At 45.5% G+C, this 14,351-nt stretch overlaps 1 protein-coding gene across 1 annotated transcript in view; it reads right to left on the reverse strand.

The window, feature by feature from the left end:
• The window catches only part of GSR (glutathione-disulfide reductase), a 59,793-nt gene that overhangs the window by 19,185 nt on the left and 26,257 nt on the right, over nucleotides 1-14,351 (reverse strand). Inside the window, exons 4-5 of the mRNA XM_063919454.1 lie at nucleotides 11,379-11,448; nucleotides 10,085-10,232 (exon numbers count right to left, since the gene is read on the reverse strand). Of these exons, the coding sequence (XP_063775524.1) occupies nucleotides 10,085-10,232; nucleotides 11,379-11,448 (218 nt within the window). The remainder of the gene's footprint in view (nucleotides 1-10,084; nucleotides 10,233-11,378; nucleotides 11,449-14,351) is intronic.

Genomic DNA, 14,351 nt, shown 5'->3' on the forward strand with positions numbered 1-14,351 from the left:
AGCACAGCACACGGTCCCTATCTCTGTCCATGCGATTTTAGATGACACTCAGGGTTGGTATGTACTGGCAGATGTCACATTGTATGCATCCAGGTTCCTACTTTGTAATATCTATGCTCCTAATCAGTACTCTAAGCAATTTTGGGGGTAATTCTAAGTTGATCGCAGAAGGAATTTTTTTAGCAGTTGGGCAAAACCATGTGCACTGCAGGGGAGGCAGATATAACATGTGCAGAGAGAGTTAGATTTGGGTGGGTTATTTTGTTTCTGTGCAGGGTAAATACTGGCTGCTTTATTTTTACACTGCAAATTAGATTGCAGATTGAACACACCCCACCCAAATCTAACTCTCTCTGCACATGTTAAATCTGTCTCCCCTGCAGTGCACATGGTTTTGTCCAATTGCTACCAAAATTCCTGCTGCGATCAACTTGGAATTACCCCCTTTATACGAACATGGTCACTAAGCTACTAAGCTACTCTGAAATTCCTATAATCTTGGGTGGAGATTTTAATTTATATTCTTCTCCAACCTTGGATAAATCCCCCCCCACCTCGCGCTCCCCCCTCGTTACCACGTATTGGTATCCCCTATATTTTCTCGCAGTTGTCCTTAGTGGATGTGTGGCGCGCATGCTACCCATTAGAAAGGGAATTTACATGCCTCTCAGCTGCGCACCACACGTTCTCGAGGATTGACTATCTGCTGTTATCCGACTCCTTTTTCTCAAAAGTGGCTGACTCTAAAATTGAGGATATCTATATTTCGGACCATGCTTTATGCTGGATGAAATTGATGCTCCTCTCAGAAAAATCCCCTTTTCGCTCCTGGCACTTCCCCTCTCATTTAAGTGGCTCTCTGAAATTCCGCTCCTCATTAGATGCAGCGTGGCAAGATTATCATACGCATAATGGAGAAACTCTGAGCGATGATCCTGCTCTTTTCTGGCAGGCGTCAAAATCAGTTATACGGGGACACATTATTTCCTATAGTAAAAAAAGGGATTTAGATTTAAACTCACAATATTTGGAAGCCCAGGCGGCTCTTACTCACTCTTTTCAGGAATTTAAATCCTCCCCCTCCCCTTCTACTAGGGAACGGTACCTTACACAAAAAACACTGTTTGATACCCTCCTTTCTCAAATGGAAGCTAAATATTAATTTTCAAGAGACTGTGGCATTTACAGATATGGCAATAAGTCTGGCAAACTGTTATCCCGTTTGTTAAAAGGCAGACACCCTAAAGTGGTCATTCACTCTCTGCTCACCCAAGGTGGGGACAGAGTACGGACCTCGGCCGAGATTGCTGAGGTGCTACAGTCTTTTTATACCACTCTTTATGCACGTCCTGTTATTAACCAGACCCACAAGTCTAGCTTTTGGTCTTCTACTGATCTGCCTCAAATGTCAGAGTCGCACTGTACCTCTCTTCTTGCACCTATCACCACTGAGGAAGTTTCTTTAGCAATAGCTGGACTGAAGACTGGGAAGACTCCGGGCCCTGACGGTTTTGCCAATGACTACTATAAAATTCTATCTACTAGACTGTGCGAACCTCTTTCTGTCTTATTTAATTCTTTTATGCAGGGTGCTTCCTTGCCCCAATATTTTAATTCCGCGGTCATAAAGGTTATCCCGAAGCCTGGCCGGGATCCTGAGTCTCCCAGTTCTTATCGTCCGATCTCCCTTCTAAACACGGATTATAAATTGTTCACTAAAATCCTCTCGAATAGACTCAAATTCATAGTCCCTGATATAGTTCATACAGACCAGACTGGATTTGTCTGGGGTCGGCAATCAGTGAGCAATATCCGATAGGTCTTGACTGTTATGCAGGCCTTTCAGCTTTCCAAACCCACTGACACTAATGTATTATTGTCACTTGATGCCGAAAAGACGTTTGACCTGGTCACCTGGGACCATCTGTATGAAACGCTTCACCGCTTTGGTGCACCTGAGGACTTTGTCTCTCTTATTTCCCGATTATATCAATCTCCCTCCACTCAAGTTTTGGGGAATGGTATCCTCTCATCCCCTTTTCTCTGACGTCCTAGTGGATGCTGGGACTTCCGTAAGGACCATGGGGAATAGCGGCTCCGCAGGAGACTGGGCACAAAAGTAAAAGCTTTAGACTAGCTGGTGTGCACTGGCTCCTCCCCCTATGACCCTCCTCCAAGCCTCAGTTAGATTTTTGTGCCCGAACGAGAAGGGTGCATGCTAGGTGGCTCTCCTGAGCTGCTTAGAAGTAAAAGTTTAAATAGGTTTTTTATTTTCAGTGAGTACTGCTGGCAACAGGCTCACTGCATCGTGGGACTAAGGGGAGAAGAAGCGAACTCACCTGCGTGCAGAGTGGATTGGGCTTCTTGGCTACTGGACATTAGCTCCAGAGGGACGATCACAGGTTCAGCCTGGATGGGTCCCGGAGCCGCGCCGCCGGCCCCCTTACAGAGCCAGAAGAGCGAAGAGGTCCGGAGAAAGCGGCGGCAGAAGACGTTCCTGTCTTCAAATAAGGTAGCGCACAGCACTGCAGCTGTGCGCCATTGCTCTCAGCACACTTCACACTCCGGTCACTGAGGGTGCAGGGCGCTGGGGGGGAGCGCCCTGAGACGCAATAAAACACTATAAAAACCTTATATGGCTAAAGAAATGCATCACATATAGCTCCTAGGCTATATGGATGCATTTAACCCCTGCCAGTTTTCCTGAAAAAAGCGGGAGAAAAGGCCGCCGAGAAGGGGGCGGAGCCTATCTCCTCAGCACACAAGCGCCATTTTCCCTCACAGCTCCGCTGGAAGGACGGCTCCCTGACTCTCCCCTGCAGTCCTGCTACAAGAATCAGGGTAAAACAAGAGAGGGGGGGCACTATTGGCAGCTAATATATAATACAGCAGCTATAACAGGGAGTAACACTTATATAAGGTTATCCCTGCATATATATAGCGCTCTGGTGTGTGCTGGCAAACTCTCCCTCTGTCTCCCCAAAGGGCTAGTGGGGTCCTGTCCTCTATCAGAGCATTCCCTGTGTGTGTGCTGGGTGTCGGTACGATTGTGTCGACATGTATGAGGAGGAAAATGATGTGGAAGCAGAGCAATTGCCTGTGTTAGTGATGTCACCCCCTAGGGAGTCGACACCTGACTGGATGGTCGTATTTAAAGAATTACGTGACAATGTCAGCACTTTGCAAAAAACTGTTGACGACATGAGACAGCCGGCAAATCAGTTAGTGCCTGTTCAGGCGTCTCAGACACCGTCAGGGGCGCTAAAACGCCCGTTACCTCAGATGGTCGACACAGACCCAGACACGGATACTGAATCCAGTGTCGACGGTGAGGAGACAAACGTAATGTCCAGTAGGGCCACACGTTACATGATCACGGCAATGAAGGAGGCATTGAACATTTCTGACACTACAAGTACCACAAAAAAGGGTATTATGTGGGGTGTGAAAAAACTACCAGTAGTTTTTCCTGAATCAGAGGAATTAAATGAGGTGTGTGATAAAGCGTGGGTTTCCCCCGATAAAAAACTGCTGATTTCTAACAAATTATTGGCACTATACCCTTTCCCGCCAGAGGTTAGGGCACGTTGGGAAACACCCCCTAGGGTAGATAAGGCGCTCACACGCTTATCAAAACAAGTGGCGTTACCGTCTCCTGATACGGCCGCCCTCAAGGAACCAGCTGATAGAAGGCTGGAAAATATCCTAAAAGGTATATACACACATACTGGTGTTATACTGCGACCAGCAATCGCCTCAGCCTGGATGTGCAGTGCTGGAGTGGCTTGGTCGGATTCCCTGACTGAAAATATTGATACCCTGGATAGGGACAGTATTTTATTAACTATAGAGCATTTAAAGGATGCATTACTATATATGCGTGATGCACAGAGGGATATTTGCACCCTGGCATCAAGAGTGAGTGCGATGTCCATTTCTACCAGAAGGGCGTTATGGACGCGACAGTGGTCAGGTGATGCAGATTCCAAACGACATATGGAAGTATTGCCGTATAAAGGGGAGGAGTTATTTGGGGTCGGTCTATCAGACCTGGTGGCCACGGCAACGGCTGGAAAGTCCACCTTTTTACCCCAGGTCACCTCTCAGCAGAAAAAGACACCGTCTTTTCAAACTCAGTCCTTTCGTTCCTATAAGAACAAGCGAGCAAAAGGCCACTCATTTCTGCCCCGGGGCAGAGGAAGAGGAAAAAGACTGCACCAGGCAGCCTCTTCCCAGGAGCAGAAGCCCTCCCCCGCTTCTGCCAAGTCTTCAGCATGACGCTGGGGCTTTACAAGCGGACTCAGGCACGGTGGGGGCCCGTCTCAAAAATTTCAACGCGCAGTGGGCTCACTCGCAAGTGGACCCCTGGATCCTGCAGGTAGTATCACAGGGGTACAAATTGGAAGTCGAGACGTCTCCCCCTCGCCGATTCCTGAAGTCTGCTCTTCCAACGTCTCCCTCCGACAGGGAGGCAGTATTGGAAGCTATTCACAAGCTGTATTCCCAGCAGGTGATAATCAAGGTACCCCTCCTACAACAGGGAAAGGGGTATTATTCCACGCTGTTTGTGGTACCGAAGCCGGACGGCTCGGTGAGACCAATTTTAAATCTGAAATCCTTGAACATTTACATAAAAAGGTTCAAATTCAAGATGGAATCACTCAGAGCAGTGATAGCGAACCTGGAAGAAGGGGACTATATGGTATCTCTGGACATCAAAGATGCTTATCTCCATGTCCCAATCTTCCCTTCTCACCAGGGGTACCTCAGGTTTGTGGTTCAAAACTGTCATTATCAGTTTCAGACGCTGCCGTTTGGATTGTCCACGGCACCCCGGGTCTTTACCAAGGTAATGGCCGAAATGATGATTCTTCTTCGAAGAGAAGGCGTCTTAATTATCCCTTACTTGGACGATCTCCTGATAAGGGCAAGATCCAGGGAACAGTTAGAGTTCGGAGTAGCACTGTCTCAGGTAGTGCTACGTCAGCACGGGTGGATTCAAAATATCCCAAAATCACAGCTGATTCCAACAACACGTCTACTGTTCCTGGGGATGATTTTGGACACAGTCCAGAAAAAGGTGTTTCTCCCGGAGGAGAAGGCCAGGGAGTTATCCGAGCTAGTCAGGAACCTCCTAAAACCAGGCCAAGTGTCAGTGCATCAATGCACGAGAGTCCTGGGAAAAATGGTGGCTTCTTACGAAGCAATTCCATTCGGAAGATTCCATGCAAGAACTTTTCAGTGGGATCTGCTGGACAAATGGTCCGGATCGCATCTTCAGATGCATCAGCGGATAACTCTATCTCCAAGGACAAGGGTGTCTCTCCTGTGGTGGTTACAGAGTGCTCATCTTCTAGAGGGCCGCAGATTCGGCATTCAGGATTGGATGCTGGTGACCACGGATGCCAGTCTGAGAGGCTGGGGAGCAGTCACAGAGGGAAGAAATTTCCAGGGCTTGTGGTCAAGCATGGAAACGTCTCTTCACATAAATATCCTGGAACTAAGGGCCATTTACAATGCCCTAAGTCAAGCAAGGCCTCTGCTTCAGGGTCAGTCGGTATTGATCCAATCGGACAACATCTCGGCAGTCGCCCACGTCAACAGACAGGGCGGCACAAGAAGAAGGAGGGCAATGGCGTCCCGTCTCAACAAAAAACTGGACAGATATTGCGCCAGGTCAAGGGACCCTCAGGCAATAGCGGTGGACGCTCTGGTAACACCGTGGGTGTACCAGTCGGTGTATGTGTTCCCTCCTCTGCCTCTCATACCCAAAGTACTGAGAATCATAAGAAGGAGAGGAGTAAGAACTATACTCGTGGCTCCGGATTGGCCAAGAAGAACTTGGTACCCGGAACTGCAAGAGATGCTCACGGAGGACCCGTGGCCTCTACCTCTCAGAAAGGACCTGCTCCAGCAGGGACCTTGTCTGTTTCAAGACTTACCGCGGCTGCGTTTGACGGCATGGAGGTTGAACGCCGGATCCTGAAGGAAAAAGGCATTCCAGATGAAGTCATCCCTACCCTGGTCAAGGCCAGAAAGGATGTAACCGCAAAACATTATCACCGCATTTGGCGAAAATATGTTGCGTGGTGTGAGGCCAAGAAGGCCCCTACAGAGGAATTTCAACTGGGTCGTTTCCTGCATTTCCTGCAAACAGGACTATCTATGGGACTAAAATTAGGGTCCATTAAGGTTCAAATTTCGGCCCTGTCAATCTTCTTCCAAAAAGAACTGGCTTCAGTGCCTGAAGTTCAGACGTTTGTCAAAGGGGTACTGCATATACAGCCTCCTTTTGTGCCTCCAGTGGCACCTTGAGATCTCAATGTAGTGTTGAGTCTCCTAAAATCACATTGGTTTGAACCACTCACCACTGTGGAATTGAAATATCTCACATGGAAAGTGGTCATGCTGTTAGCCCTGGCTTCAGCCAGGCGTGTCTCTGAATTGGCGGCTTTATCATATAAAAGCCCTTACCTAATTTTTCATTCAGACAGGGCAGAACTGAGGACTCGCCCTCAATTTCTCCCTAAGGTGGTTTCAGCGTTTCACATGAACCAGCCTATTGTGGTGCCTGCGGCTACTAGGGACTTGGAGGACTCCAAGTTGCTGGACGTAGTCAGGGCCCTGAAAATATATGTTTCCAGGACGGCTGGAGTCAGAAAATCTGACTCGCTGTTTATCCTGTATGCACCCAACAAGCTGGGTGCTCCTGCTTCTAAGCAGACGATTGCTCGTTGGATTTGTAGTACAATTCAGCTTGCACATTCTGTGGCAGGCCTGCCACAGCCAAAATCTGTAAAAGCCCATTCCACAAGGAAAGTGGGCTCATCTTGGGCGGCTGCCCGAGGGGTCTCGGCTTTACAACTTTGCCGAGCAGCTACTTGGTCAGGGGCAAACACGTTTGCTAAATTTTACAAATTCGATACCCTGGCTGAGGAGGACCTGGAGTTCTCTCATTCGGTGCTGCAGAGTCATCCGCACTCTCCCGCCCGTTTGGGAGCTTTGGTATAATCCCCATGGTCCTTACGGAAGTCCCAGCATCCACTAGGACGTCAGAGAAAATAAGAATTTACTTACCGATAATTCTATTTCTCGTAGTCCGTAGTGGATGCTGGGCGCCCATCCCAAGTGCGGATTGTCTGCAATACTTGTATATAGTTATTGTTACAAAAAAAATCGGGTTGTTTATTGTTGTGAGCCATCTTTTCAGAGGCTCCTACGTTTATCATACTGTTAACTGGGTTCAGATCACAGGTTGTACGGTGTGATTGGTGTGGCTGGTATGAGTCTTACCTGGGATTCAAAATCCTTCCTTATTATGTACGCTCGTCCGGGCACAGTATCCTAACTGAGGCTTGGAGGAGGGTCATAGGGGGAGGAGCCAGTGCACACCAGCTAGTCTAAAGCTTTTACTTTTGTGCCCAGTCTCCTGCGGAGCCGCTATTCCCCATGGTCCTTACGGAAGTCCCAGCATCCACTACGGACTACGAGAAATAGAATTATCGGTAAGTAAATTCTTATTTTCTTATCCAGAGTGGCACACGTCAGGGCTGTCCCTTGTCACCTTTATTATTTGTCTTAGCTTTAGAACCCCTAGCTGTTTCCCTGAGAAATTCTCCCAGATTTACAGGCATAAAAATAATGGACACCATGGTAAAATTATCACTGTATGCTGACGACATGCTTCTATTTATTTCTCAGCCCGATACGTCCATCCCTGCGATTGTCTCCCTGATTGAACAATTTGGTTCCTTTGCGGGATACAAAATTAATATATCTAAATCCGAGCTTATCCTCCTTTCAGGAGACTCTTCCCTCTTTCCATTACACCCGGTCCTGTCCCGATTCCCAGTGGCTCGAGATAGTCTTAGATATTTAGGAGTTCAGATCCCTACTTCCCTCCCACATCTATATGCGGTTAATTTTGGTCCTATTTTGTCCAAGGTGTCTAAAATCCTTACAGACTGGGCGTCTCTGTCCTGGTCTCTTATGGGTCGCGCAGAAGTTATTAAAACTGTTGTTTTTCCCAAGATTGCTTATTTTCTTCTTATGCTCCCTATTGCCCTTGTTGAGAAAGATGTCCTTTTTCTTAAACAGTGTTTCACTAGATTTCTATGGGCAGGTAAACGACCAAGAGTCCCCTACGCTAGGTTACAGCTATTACGTGAAGAGGGAGGTATGGGAATCCCGGATCCTGTTCTATTTAGTAGAGCAGCGATGTACCGGTATATCACAGACTGGCTTTGGGGCAGATCAGTATTTACGAACTTGCCACTTGAACTGGCCGTATTCCATCCTTTCTCCCCTGCTGCACTCTTACACACCCCAAACTCCCGTCTCCCATCTGAGATAAAACATAATATTCTATTTTGGCATACATATCGAGCATGGCAGGCCACTCACACTAAAGCCCAGAGAAAACCTGACACCTCTCTTCACACTACGTTTTGGGGTAACCCATGTTTCCTTCCTGGCCTTGATAACGCACATTTTTTGAGTTGGAGAGAAAAGGGGATCGCAGCTATTAGAGACATATACGACCCAGGAGGCAACGCAGTGCTTTCTTTCTCTGATATGCAGATAAAATTTGGTATTTCCCACCGGGAATTTTTTATGTACCTGCAGGCTAGACACTTTGCTCAATCCCAGTCTCACCCAATGATTTCTGAGGCTACCACAGACCCGCTGCGCACCTTAATGGTGCTTACTAAAGATTGTCCTTACCATCTTAGTTACTTCAGAAACACCTTTAGGGTCTCATATAGAGACCGGCTCTGGGATTCCGCATTGTCTTCATGGGCCAGAGATATCCCCAATATGGGATCGTGCGCTGAATTGTTAGATAACATTTTACCCACTTTTAGGTTCTTATACTCTGCCTCTTTGCAAGAGGTTCACTTGAAGACGTTCCAAAGGGCATATATAGCGCCTAATCAGAGGGCACACATGGTCCCAGACGACACTGGCTGTTGCATCAAATGTACTGCGCAGAGTGCCACCTTGTACCACAATATGTGGTCTTGCCGGAAAATATCTAAGTTTTGGTACAAGGTGGTCGCTTATCTCAACACAGTATTTAACTTACGGTTAATAAAACGCCCGAAGGCTTGTTTGCTACTTGATTTTAGGGAGTGGTCTCTTGGGCCCGAAGATAGAGACATTGTTCCGGTACTCTCTGTTATCCTGACAATTGCCAAGAAACAAATTCTTAATAATTGGATCAAACCGTCTACCCCTTCTTTGATGGCTGTGAAACACATGACCCTCCGGATTATTTATTTTGAGAGGCGTGCTACTCTTCCTGATATTGAATTGGGGGTCAGGCGATTTGCCAAGAAGTGGGAGAAGTATATTGATACCCTAGACCCTGATGTACAGTCGTTCATCTATAAACTTTTTGAGACCACAACGTGGTATCTATATAGACAAATCGATAGGGCCTCTTGACAATCTAGGCCCATGTACTGTTCCTTTGGGACCTCCTGCTGTTTTCTTAGGAAATGCAATTATATTTATTTTAATACCCCATGCTGTATGCTTAGTCTGATGCCATATGGGTACTTAACCTTCTCTTTGGTTAGAATGGCTAAACATGCCTGAATTACTTCTTTAATATTTTTACTTAGGACTTCTTTGGCCGCTACTCATTCATGATATGATTATACTTGTACTGTTTTCCCCACTTGTTCCCTCCCCCCCCTCCTCCCTCCTGTCTGTCTTCTTTACTGACCTCTCGGGTATACTGATGTCCTGTGAATCCTCAGGTAGAATTGTATGCTTAGCCTTAGGTATATGGTGATTTCTTATGCTAAGATGCACGTCGGTAATGTTTTCATCATTTCCTAGACCTCATGTAGGTTAAGATTGTTTATCCTTTACCTCTTACTCAAGCCTACAAGTACCGACTATGTATCTGTTGTCTCACTGATGTGGCTTAAAAGCACCTTACGATGGATTATTGTAACTATACCGGTTTCTCTCCGGTTTTTGGTATGTCTGTATCATGAAGGTCTTCCATGTTCTTGTATTTCTATAAAAAATCTAATAAAAATTGTTGAATTAAAAAAAATATAGCTCTACATACCCGGCACCTCTGTGTTTGATGGCATGGACGGCTTTCCGCCTGTAGCAATGAGGATGTGTGGAGCTGTATATTTCTGACCATTCACTTCCAGTGTTGGCTCCGGGTCAGATGTAAATGTTGCACGACCCCGGATAATTTCTATCTGAGCCTGTGTCAAAGAAACAGCGATTGTTTTTACTTGATTGGAAGAAACATTCCTCACAATAAAAAAAATATAGACAATACAAATCAAAGGTCCAAATTCAATTTGGAGCATTAACACATTTATGCAGGTTAATGCAGTTAAATGGGACATCATAGTCTGGCATAACATTTTCGCTATTCAATTAGCAACACATTTAAGCTGAATACACACTAGGAGATGTATTGGACGTTCGAGCGAATGGCCAATATATCGCGAGCCTGTCGGCAGGTGTAGGTGTATCTGTGAGTGACGTCTTTCACAGACATATTGCAGCAGCTGTGCAGTACAGCAAATGGCCGATATATTGACACATCTGGCTATGTGTACGAGCAGTCTGTTAACCACCTTCCACATGCTGCGGGGACTGGCATCACAGCTTGGCAGGCAAATTAAAATGCCCGCACAGCTGGGTGTCCTAACCAACACATCAGGCGGCCGAACGGTGAAGGGTGTATACATACCTGAATTGGCCGCTCTGTCGACGTGAAGGCGGGTCCACGCACATGTCTGTCTGGTGTGTACCAGGCCTAAGTATTACCACTCCATTGGCATTAATGTGGCTTTTTGTTCGCAGTCCCAAAATTTCTCTAGAGCATTCAATCAGTTGTTAAAAAAAAAAAAAAAAAAATGTTGTCCATTTGACATCTTTGAAGAGCCGCAAATACTTTGCTTTTGGCCACCAATAGGCTTCTGTACTGTTATACAATGTTAGCTTACACTTTTTTGGGGTACTGGCTGATTTCCACACACTTAATGCTGCTGACATCATAGAAAATGATGATGGGCTTGCCGAGATGAGCCTTTCACAACTGTATTCCGGATATGCATGTTAAATCAAGCTGAGGAAAAACCAAGAGTTTACCGTAGCTAATTTCATTTGGCCCGAAGATTAGGAACTTCTCTGTGATGTGAACCAGCACCTTTATTACAAATCTTTCTCTGCTATAGACCCTATCTGAACATCATAGTCTATTAATACCACTGTATTACAATATTTACATAATTTATTATTATATAGTGCTGACACGCTCCATTTTGTTTTACAATTAAGTACAGATTCATATGAAGTGTAGACATAAATGGTCAGCTACAAATGCAAATGAAATATACCTTGTTAAGGTTATTTTGATATATGTCATTGAGGCGGCTTACATATGCATCTCGTTTGTCTTTAATAACTCTGTGAGAAAAAGAAAAAAAAAAAGAAAGAAAGAAAAATTAAACAACCTTTATAAGCTATAGTGAAATATATGTGATGTTACAAACAGCTAATGAAATAGAACTTGCATGGAAAAATCTCTATAGAGACTTACACCCATTAGCCAGAACATTAAAACCACCTGCCTAATATTATGTTGGTCCCCCTCATGCAACCAAAACATCTTTAACTTGTCGAGGCACTTGTCTGGTACATAGATGTTAGCAGCAGTTCCTTTAAGTCCTGTAAGTTGTGAGGTAGAGCCCCCATGGCTTGGGTTGTTTTTCCAGCACATCCCAAATATGCTTGATTGGATTTTTCCAGCACATCCCAAATATGCTTGATCGGACTGGGATCAGGGGAAGTCAACATCTTGCACTCTTTGTTCAAGAGGTTTTTCATTACCGAAAAAAATTGTATGGTAGTGTAGTATTAGCCTCCTGAAAAGGGCACTGCCATCAAGGAATACCGCGGTCATGAAGGAGTACTTTGTCTGCAACAATTTTTAGGCAGATGTTACATGTCAAGTAACATCCACATGAAGGTTTCCCATGAGAACATTGGAAAGAGCATCACACTGCCTCCGCCAGTTTGCCTTTTTCCCACAGTGCATCTTTCCCAGGAAAAAAACAAACAAAAAAAAAACCACATATGCACCCGACCTTCCACATGAAGTTAAATAAAATGTGATTGATCGGACCAGCCTTTCTTCCATTGCTTCGTGGTCCAGTTCTGACGCTCAGGTGCCCATTTTAAGCATTTTTTGACAGGGTTCAGCATGGGCACTTTGACCAGTCTGCAGATACACAGCCCCATAAGTGACAAGCAGCAATGCACTGTGTGTTTTGACACCTTTCTATAATAACCCACATTAACTTTTTCTGCAATTTGCGTAACAATAAATAACTCTTCTGTGGAATCAGACCAGACGAGCTAGGCTTCGCTCCCCATCTGCATAAATGAGCCTTGTGCGCCCATGACCCTACCGCTGGTTCACTGGTTGTCCTTCCTTGGACCACTTTTGGTCCTAACTACTGCATACTGGGAACATCCCACAAGACCAGAGATTCTCTGACCCAGTCATCTAGCCATCACAATTTGACCCTTGTCAAAGTCTCAGATCCTTAGGATTGCCAATTTTAACTGCTTCTAAACACAAACTTCAAGAACTGAGTCTTCACTTGCCGTCTAATATATCCTGCCTTTTGACAGGTGTCGTTGTAACAAGATAATGAATGTTATTTACGTCAGTGGTTTTAACACACTGGATGTTAACAAGCCAGGCTGGGCTTTCCCTGAAATGGTTGCTTCTGACACAACCAGTCAGAAGATTATCTTCCAGCAGCTGCCACTCTCAGTGGGACCTTCCGGCACTTTTACTTCCCTCTCCCAGTGCCAGCCGTACAGCCAATCACTGCTTTTAAGCCAACACAGCTGCACCCCCCACCCCACAGTTGCAGAGATTAGCACCTTCCCAGTGTTCACCTAGCTGTTGGAGATGAGCAGCCACCAGGGAAAAACAAACCGTGATGTCATGATGTTCCAATGATTGGATATATCTGGTACTGATGTTTGAAAAAAAAAAAAAAAAAAAATTACCATATTTACTCGAGTATAAGTCGACCCGAATAAAAGCCGAGGCACCTAATTTTACCACAAAAACCTGGGAAAACTTATTGACTCGAGTATAAGCCTAAGGTGGGAAATGCAGCTCTAGACGTACACAGCCCTCATACTACCAGATATGCCCCCACAGTGCCAGATAAGCCGTCATAGTGCCAGATATGCCCCCATACTGCCAGATATGCCCTCATACTGCCAGATATGCCCTCATACTGCCAGATATGCATGCCCCCTGTGCCAGATATGCCCTCACACTGCCAGATATGCCCCCACACAGTGCCCGTTATACCCCCAGTGCCAGATATGCCCTCATGCTGCCAGATATGCATGCCCCCTCAGTGCCAGATATGCCCCCACACTGTCAGATATGCCCTCTTACTGCCAGATATGCATGCCCCCTCAGTGCCACATATGACCACCCCCCACCCCCTCCCCCAGTGCCGGTTCATGAGCCAATCAGAGCTCACGAACGGGTACTTCCTTTAATAGACCCGCTGCTGCCGCCGGAGAGACACAGGAGAGGCGCGCGCTGTGCCCTCCGTGTCCCTCCTTCCCACTGCACTGCCAGCACTGACTCAAGTATAAGCCGAGGGGGCTTTTCAGCACAAAAAAAAGGTGCTGAAAAAGTCGGCTTATACTCGAGTATATACGGTATATTTTACAAATGTAAACAAAAAATTATTATTTTTTTTTAAATAAAATTATACTGCATGTTTTAAACAGATATTCTTAACCTAATTCGATCATAAAAAAAGTGAACATTTCTGATAGTGTTTGGAAAACATATTAGCCATTTAAGTGGTTAATGTTATGGCTGATGTGGGAATAAAGAAAGAAAAATGGCACACAGATTAACTACCACTGATATTGTGAGCCATGTACTGTATACACCGCTTGTAAGTGGCACATTTACTCAGTCCAGGAACTTGTTTGTAAACTTGAAAACCTCAACAATCTGTGGTTCTAGAGTATTATGAAATTCTGCAACTTGCTAGATCTGTGTATATTGCCATGAAATGAAGAACACCTGTTATAATAATAGACCACAAAGAACACTCCATAATGGTAGATAAATATTATTGCGGTATAAAGGAAGAAATATTGCAGTGTCATAAATATTAACATTTAAGGCCGAATACAATTTGCCATGTTTAATTACTGCGGACTATTCAATTATAGTCCTTAGAAGCCCACAAGCTGCAGTTAATGTAGATTTCTGTTCAAGCCCGAGGAGGCTCAAACAGAAATCTGCATAAAATGCC

This window comes from Pseudophryne corroboree, chromosome 1, assembly GCF_028390025.1.
Source record: "Pseudophryne corroboree isolate aPseCor3 chromosome 1, aPseCor3.hap2, whole genome shotgun sequence".
Lineage (NCBI taxonomy): Eukaryota > Metazoa > Chordata > Amphibia > Anura > Myobatrachidae > Pseudophryne > Pseudophryne corroboree.